This window comes from Salvelinus sp. IW2-2015, linkage group LG30, assembly GCF_002910315.2.
Source record: "Salvelinus sp. IW2-2015 linkage group LG30, ASM291031v2, whole genome shotgun sequence".
Lineage (NCBI taxonomy): Eukaryota > Metazoa > Chordata > Actinopteri > Salmoniformes > Salmonidae > Salvelinus > Salvelinus sp. IW2-2015.
Window position 1 is genome coordinate 21,342,358 of NC_036869.1, and position 6,899 is coordinate 21,349,256.

A 6,899-nucleotide genomic window follows, 5' to 3' on the forward strand; every position below is an offset into this window, starting at 1 on the left:
CACACTTCATCAGTCTCTCATTCACACTTCATCAGTCTCTCATTCACACTTCATCAGTCTCTCATTCACACTTCATCAGTCTCTCATTCACACTTTGACAAGCACTTGATAATATTCTCACCAGGCCTCTAATTTCCCAGCGGCATCCCTCTTGTCTGACCATAATGCCCCCTAAAAAAATCCATACCTTTTGTGGACAAAGTAGCCGTTGTGCCCTTGGGCTGAATATAATAGGCTAATTATAACTCCCTTCTCCTGGCTGCCGTGCTCTGGCTGCCGCACCTCTCACTCACATGGCTCTGTCAGATGTAGATCCCAAATGAACACAACCACTCGCATACATATTTTTTTTTTTTAAAGCAATGAGGTTGATCGTTTAGCTTAAAATGTTGATAAACTATTAGGTAATTTTTTTCACATTATAAGAGCAGCAATGCGCACACGGCAGTAAGCTATAAGCGCAAATGTTCCAAAATGCAATCAATTAGCGGGAAAACACTATTCTCGAAAGTGACGGCAAAATGCGATTATGCATGTAATGGTGCATTTCTATGGTGAAAATTATCTTCCCCAAACTTGAAACTCTTGCACAGCCTATGTATGCCAGTTAGGCTCTACACCGGTTATAAAGTGGATTAATGTGCTTAACTTTAATAAGTTATTTGGTCACTTGTGACTTATTTTGGTCACAGTTGTGATACAAACCTTATCAAAACCTATAGGCCTATGGGCTAGGATACATACGGTGTGACTATGATTTGAAAAAGCTGCACAATGCCTTAATGCACAAGCTGTGCATCATTCACAAGTGATAGGCTAATATTGTCACCCATCAGACTATTCTTCATTTAATGTTATCTTTACATATACTAAATAATATATGTGTCATATTAACTTTGATTTAGAATGGACCATTATCATGCACCTGTCAGGGGCATGGGAAAAACAGGGGCATGGGAAAAAAAATACATGGTTAATTTTCATGCCAGCCATGTTGCGTAACATGAGCTCATGAACATGTTCAATTACATTTGCATTGATGTCAGAGAGATAAGRACAGGCCTGGGCAACTCCAGTCCTCRGGGCCAGATTGGTGTCACGCTTTGCCCCAGCTAACACACCCGACTCCAATAATCAACTAACCATGAATTTCAGTTGAAATGCAATTMGTTTAAATCAGCTGTGTGACACCAATCAAGCCCCCGAGGACTGGAGTTGCCCAGGCCTGGATTAGAGGGACAATAGAGTGCTGAGTACCAGGCAGTTAGCAAGTTTGGTAGGCTACTAATGACCATCAGCAGCATCAGAGCTTGGAGAAGCCTAATTACCGTGGCTAAACGGCCACGTGGCATTTAACTGCCGTCATGACTCGTGACCGCCGGTGTGGCGGTAATACGCTCACTTTAACAGCCCTAGTGGGAACTCCGCTCAGGCATTTATTTTACGCCTGCTACGTTGGGTTAAGGTAACACTGATCAGGGGTGATTGATGATTGGTGGAAACACACTGAGAGAGATATTTGGTAACAGCGTTATTTTACGTTCCAGGCATGGGGGAGAAAATGTGTTACGAGACATCATCATTTAGAGGATTGTCTACACTTCCTCTTTCTCGTTTTCTATTCTCCCAGTCGGTATTAAATACAACATTTTGGCCCCGCCCGCCTGTGGGGAAACCCCAATGGCTCACAGCAAAAAACTTGACAGTCAATTACAAAACTGCCAGTTTTTCAACATTGCCTGCTCCCAAGCGTTCTCACCTTAGAAAAACATACTATTGTACGGCTTCCCTCATGCCCCTTTTCATGATGGCGCTAACTAACGTTAGCCACATCAGTGAGTGCTATCTAGCTACCAACCAGAACATTAAGCTAGCAAAGACCAACAACACAAATAAACAGACTATAAAGCTACAAGTAGTGAGTGGAGTTAAAAACAGACTATACTAAACGAATAACTGTAAATGTCGTATGTGTGATTAAAGGTTTTCCACACATGCGGTGCCTTCAGAAAGTATTCAGACCCCTTGACTTWTCCCACATTTTGTTACGTTACAGCCTTATTCTAAAATTGATTAAATTGTTTTTTTTCTCTCAGTCTACACACAACACCTCATAATGAAAAAGATAACTGTTTTTATCCATTTGAACAAAAAACAAAAATATTACATTTGCACAAGTATTCAGACCCTTTACTCAGTACTTTGTTGAAGCACCTTTGACAGCGATTACTGCCTTGAGTCTTCTTGGGTATGACGCTACAAGCTTGGCACACCTGTATTTGGGGAGTTTCTCCCATTGTTCTCTGTAGATCCTCTCAAGCTCTGTCAGGTTGGATGGGGAGCGTCACTGCACAGCTATTTCCAGGTCTCTCCAGAGATGTTTGATCTGGTTCAAGTCCGAACACTGGCTGTACCACTCAAGGACATTCAGAGACTTGTCCCGAAGCCACTCCTGCGTTGTCTTGGCTGTGTGCTAATGTTGCTGTCCTGATGGAAGGTGAACCTTTGCCCCAGTCTGAGGTCCTGAGCGCCTCTGGAGCAGGTTTTCATCAAGGATCTCACTGTACATTTCTCTGTTGATCTTTGCCTCRATCCTGACTAGTGTTCCAGTCGCTGAAAAACATCCCACAGCATGATGCTACCACCACCATGCTTCACCGTAGGGATGGTGCCAGGTTTCCTCCAGACGGTGCCTTTTGGCAAACTCATAGCGGGCTGTCATGTGCATTTTACTGAGGAGTGGCTTCCGTCTGGTCACTCTACCATAACGGCCTAATCCCATCTCCACAGAGAAACTCCAGAGCTCTGTCAGAGTGACCATCGGGTTCTTGGTCACCTCCCTGACCATGGCCCTTCTTGCCCGATTGCTCAGTTTGGCCGGGGCGGCCAGCTCAAGGAAGAGTTTTAGTGGTTTCAAACTTATTCCATTTTAAGAATGATGGAGGCCACTGTGTTCTTAGGGACCTTCAATGCTGCAGAAATATTTTGGTACCCTTCCCCCGATCTGTGCCTAGACACAATCCTGTCTCGGAGCTCTACGGACAATTCCTTCGACCTCATGGCTTGGTTTTTKCTCTRACATGCACTGTCAACTGTGGGACCTTATATAGACAAGTGTGTGCCTTTCCAAATAATGTCCAATCAATTGAATTTACCACAGGTGGACTCCAAATAAAATTGTATAAACATCTCAAGGGGCGGCAGGTAGCCTAGTGGTTAGAGCGTTGGGCCAGTAACCAAAAGGTTGCTAGATCGAATCCCCGAACTGACAAGGTAAAAATCTGTCGTTCTGCCCCTGAACAAAGCAGTTAACCCACTGTTCCTAGGCCATCATTGTAAATAAGAATTTGTTCTTAACTGACTTGTCTATTTAAAAAAAGGTTAAATAAAAAATATATTATTAAGAAGGTTGATCAATGGAAACAGGATGCACCTGAGCTCAATTTCGAGTCTCATAGCAAAGATTCGGAATACTTATGTAAATAAGTTTTTTTTAGCAAAATTTTCCAAAAAACTGTTTTTGCTTGTCATTATGATTGATGAGAGAAAAAAACGATTGAATCCATTTTAGAATAACGCTGTAACGTAACAAAATGTGGAAAAAAGGTCAAGCGTCTGAATACTTTCCAAAGGCACTGTACATTAGCTACATGTAGCCTACTTTGGACACGGTCACTACAATTTCCCACTCTCCCATACCGAATAGTCTGAAGCCACAGGGCTCTTCTCGCAGGCTCTATTTCCCTATGTGGGAGTATTGCGAACCGTAGGTTGGGATTTTTGACCTGGTTACATGGACATTGAACAACACGGCAGCTTTTTGGCATGTTTTGATATTTCTATATATCACAAAATCAACTACAAATTCGTTTTTTTTTTTACAATGACAGTCAATGGGAAAGAATGATTGTTTTTCCCAATTAGTGAGAGTGGTTGAGGGGATATCCTTCTTATGACATGAATACCGACTGAATACCGAGTATTTCTGCCCTCCACCCATGTGCACTGTGCATGTATCTTCGCTTGTGTGCGTACGTGCTTGTACAATAGGTGTGTGTGTGTGTGTTTTTCAATGTGTCTGTGCACTTGAACACTATTTTGTGCTGTATACAGTAGATAACATACATTTTACATTACATTTAAGTCATTTAGCAGACGCTCTTATCCAGAGCGACTTACAAACACATGTGTTTGTGTATGTTTGTGTGCCTGTGTGTGTCTCACCATCAGCCTTGCCGTCCTGCCGGGGGTAGCAGTTATAAAACACCCCGCGGGCATCGTGGGTCCAGGCCAGGCAGCTGAACTTCACCCTGTCCAGGACATCAGGCAGCTTCATGAGGTCATCAGCCTTCAGGAAGTGCACCGTCACCCAGTCGGAGCCGCTGGAGCTCAGGCCGTACGCAAAGTACTCACACTCCTCCGATAGGCGCCCCACTGGAAGGAGAGAGGAAGGGGAAGACGAGAGGCAAGGATAGAGGAAGAGAGGAAAAATAGACATGACATTATGTGTGATATTCAAGTGTATAATGTAGTCCTATCAGTGGTGTTTTTGTGTTTTAGCAATGTACTCCCCATTTGTCACAGCAATCAAATCTAATAACAAAGGAAGAATGTACATGGCTTGACATGTGTGTATTACAGTAACCAGGAGCTCACTCTTCAAGGCTACAGTCCCATCCTCAGACAGTGTGTTAGGGTCAAAGAAGACTGTGGCTGGTCCATCCAGAGAGTCCTGCACATAGAGTGCATCCTGGTTCTGCAGGCCCTGGTTATGGAAGTAGAAATACCTACAGAGGAAACCAGCACACAGTAACACCGGTTACATCATGGAGAGCATCAGACATACATATGTACTCTTTATACAGTGTATACCAACCCAACCAGTGTAATAACCTGTATGTGACATATGTCCTATTATAATAATGGCAGTACGTACCTGCGGTTATTAAGTAGTTACCTCTTTTGCCCTCAATTTTGTGAATTTTCTTGGGAAACAGAAACAACAGTACGCAGGCTTTTGCTCCAGCCCAGCACAATCTGTTGATTCAGCTCATCAACTGATTCCTAACCTGTTCTTGTAAGGGCAGCTGTATTTTAGTTAGCATGTTTCCGCTCTTGCAGGGGCAGCTGTAGTTTAGTTCCTAACCTATTTCCTCGCTTGTAGGGGCAGCTGTATTTTAGTTCCTACCCGTTTCCTCGCTTATAGGGGCAGCCTTATTTTAGTTCCTACCTGTTTCCTCTCTTGTAGGGGCAGCTGTATTTGGGGTAGTCATAGAGCTCAGTTAGCCGCTGGTGAAACTGAGGCCTGACCGCACACTGCTCCAGGAATGGCATGGTCAGCTTATTCTGCTCCTCCACAAAGGCCTGGGCAAACACATGCACACGCACACACACACACACACGTCAGAGTTCAGGAACAGGTTAGAACTATAATGTTGCAATTCATCACTTGTTATTGTGTATTTTCCATCACAATCACCTTTGTTTCATCACTGTTAGGATCTTCCAACCAGGCATAAGGGTCATATATCTTAACCCCATGGTAGTCATCCACCTACAGGATTAAAAACGACACTTAAGTATTACAATACACACAAAAAAACACACTTACATTGCACACAATGTTTGAAAAGGATGAGTCACTACCGCCCCTGTCCATTTGACAGCAGAGTCCCATAGAATGTCAGTAAATCATCTTATATTACATTTAATGGGGTATGATGTGGCAATTTCCAATTGATTCCAATTCAAAACGATATTGTAACAATAACACAACTGACTGATTTATGGCCTATAGCATATTGTTCATCCCTCTGGCTAAAGACAAAATTACCGCAACAGTTCCTCAGAACTACACGCCTTTGTTAGAATCTGCAGCGGGAACAGTATCTCACACGTTATTTTATTACCTTGAAGCTAGAATCCTTAGTTACTACATTAAAATATATATATGTGTATACCCATTGATTCTTGAAGAATGTAACTCATGAGCTTAGTTCAACTGTTGTACCCCATCAAAACCCCAAATACAAGATTATTTTACTCCAATGTTAGTAAACAATGTACATATAAACAAACACTGTATAGCCTCAAAACATAGTTGAAACAATACTTGTTTTGTCATGGATCGTCAGTCTGCATCCATACCGGTCTATGAATTGTAGTGGTTACATTTCTCCAGGCCCATCCCTCCGCTTTTTACCAAAACAAAGGCGGGGCGTCCTCTTTGTTATTGTTTTAATTAAGGATTCTAGCTTTAATCTTATGACATTTCTGCTGTATAAAGGCTGTATAAAGATAAACGCCATAATTGGACATTTTTTCAGGGTTACTCAGCTCAGCCACACTAGTTTTGCACACAGTGAAGGCCTGCTCTTTTTTGCTCTCTCATCCTGCAATCTCTTCCTTCTTGTGCGCGTCGCCTACCACTTTAAGAATGGGCGAGAGAGGTTGGAAGTTGAAAGTGCTGTTGGAATTTGACACCGACCTTACTCTCATCTCTCCGAGCTGCCGGGTACTTAAATGCCATGGCAGAGTGTTTAAATGTGTTCTTATGTCTCTTCAAAGCCGTCCGTCTGTTTTACGTTCTTTGTTTGTCCGCCTGTCTGTCCGTACCACTACTCCACACGCTGCATGACTCAGTGACAGGATGCCCGAAGTGAAAGTGAAATCATGTTCCCCTCTCGTGTTTGACGGTTTCACTAGTTAGGACAGCCACAAAGTCAAAATGGTCTCTTATCGTAAAAAAAAAAAAAATCATGAAAACAAACATTTGCTTTTTGGTCTTAATTTAAGTATAGACATAAGGTTAGCACTGTGGTTTGGATCATGGTTAGGTTTAAAATGGGATTTTATGAAGATAATTTGTAGAAATAGGCGGGGTTTAGGACGTTGTGGCT

At 42.7% G+C, this 6,899-nt stretch overlaps 1 protein-coding gene across 1 annotated transcript in view; it reads right to left on the reverse strand.

The window, feature by feature from the left end:
• LOC111955038 (prolyl endopeptidase) overlaps positions 1-6,660 on the reverse strand; it is a 39,902-nt gene extending 33,242 nt beyond the window's left edge. Inside the window, exons 1-5 of the mRNA XM_023975073.3 lie at positions 6,488-6,660; positions 5,480-5,554; positions 5,231-5,364; positions 4,657-4,787; positions 4,225-4,434 (exon numbers count right to left, since the gene is read on the reverse strand). Coding sequence (XP_023830841.1) covers positions 4,225-4,434; positions 4,657-4,787; positions 5,231-5,364; positions 5,480-5,554; positions 6,488-6,529 — 592 coding nt within the window. The 5' untranslated portion in view covers positions 6,530-6,660. The remainder of the gene's footprint in view (positions 1-4,224; positions 4,435-4,656; positions 4,788-5,230; positions 5,365-5,479; positions 5,555-6,487) is intronic.
• Positions 6,661-6,899: the final 239 nt, after the last annotated feature.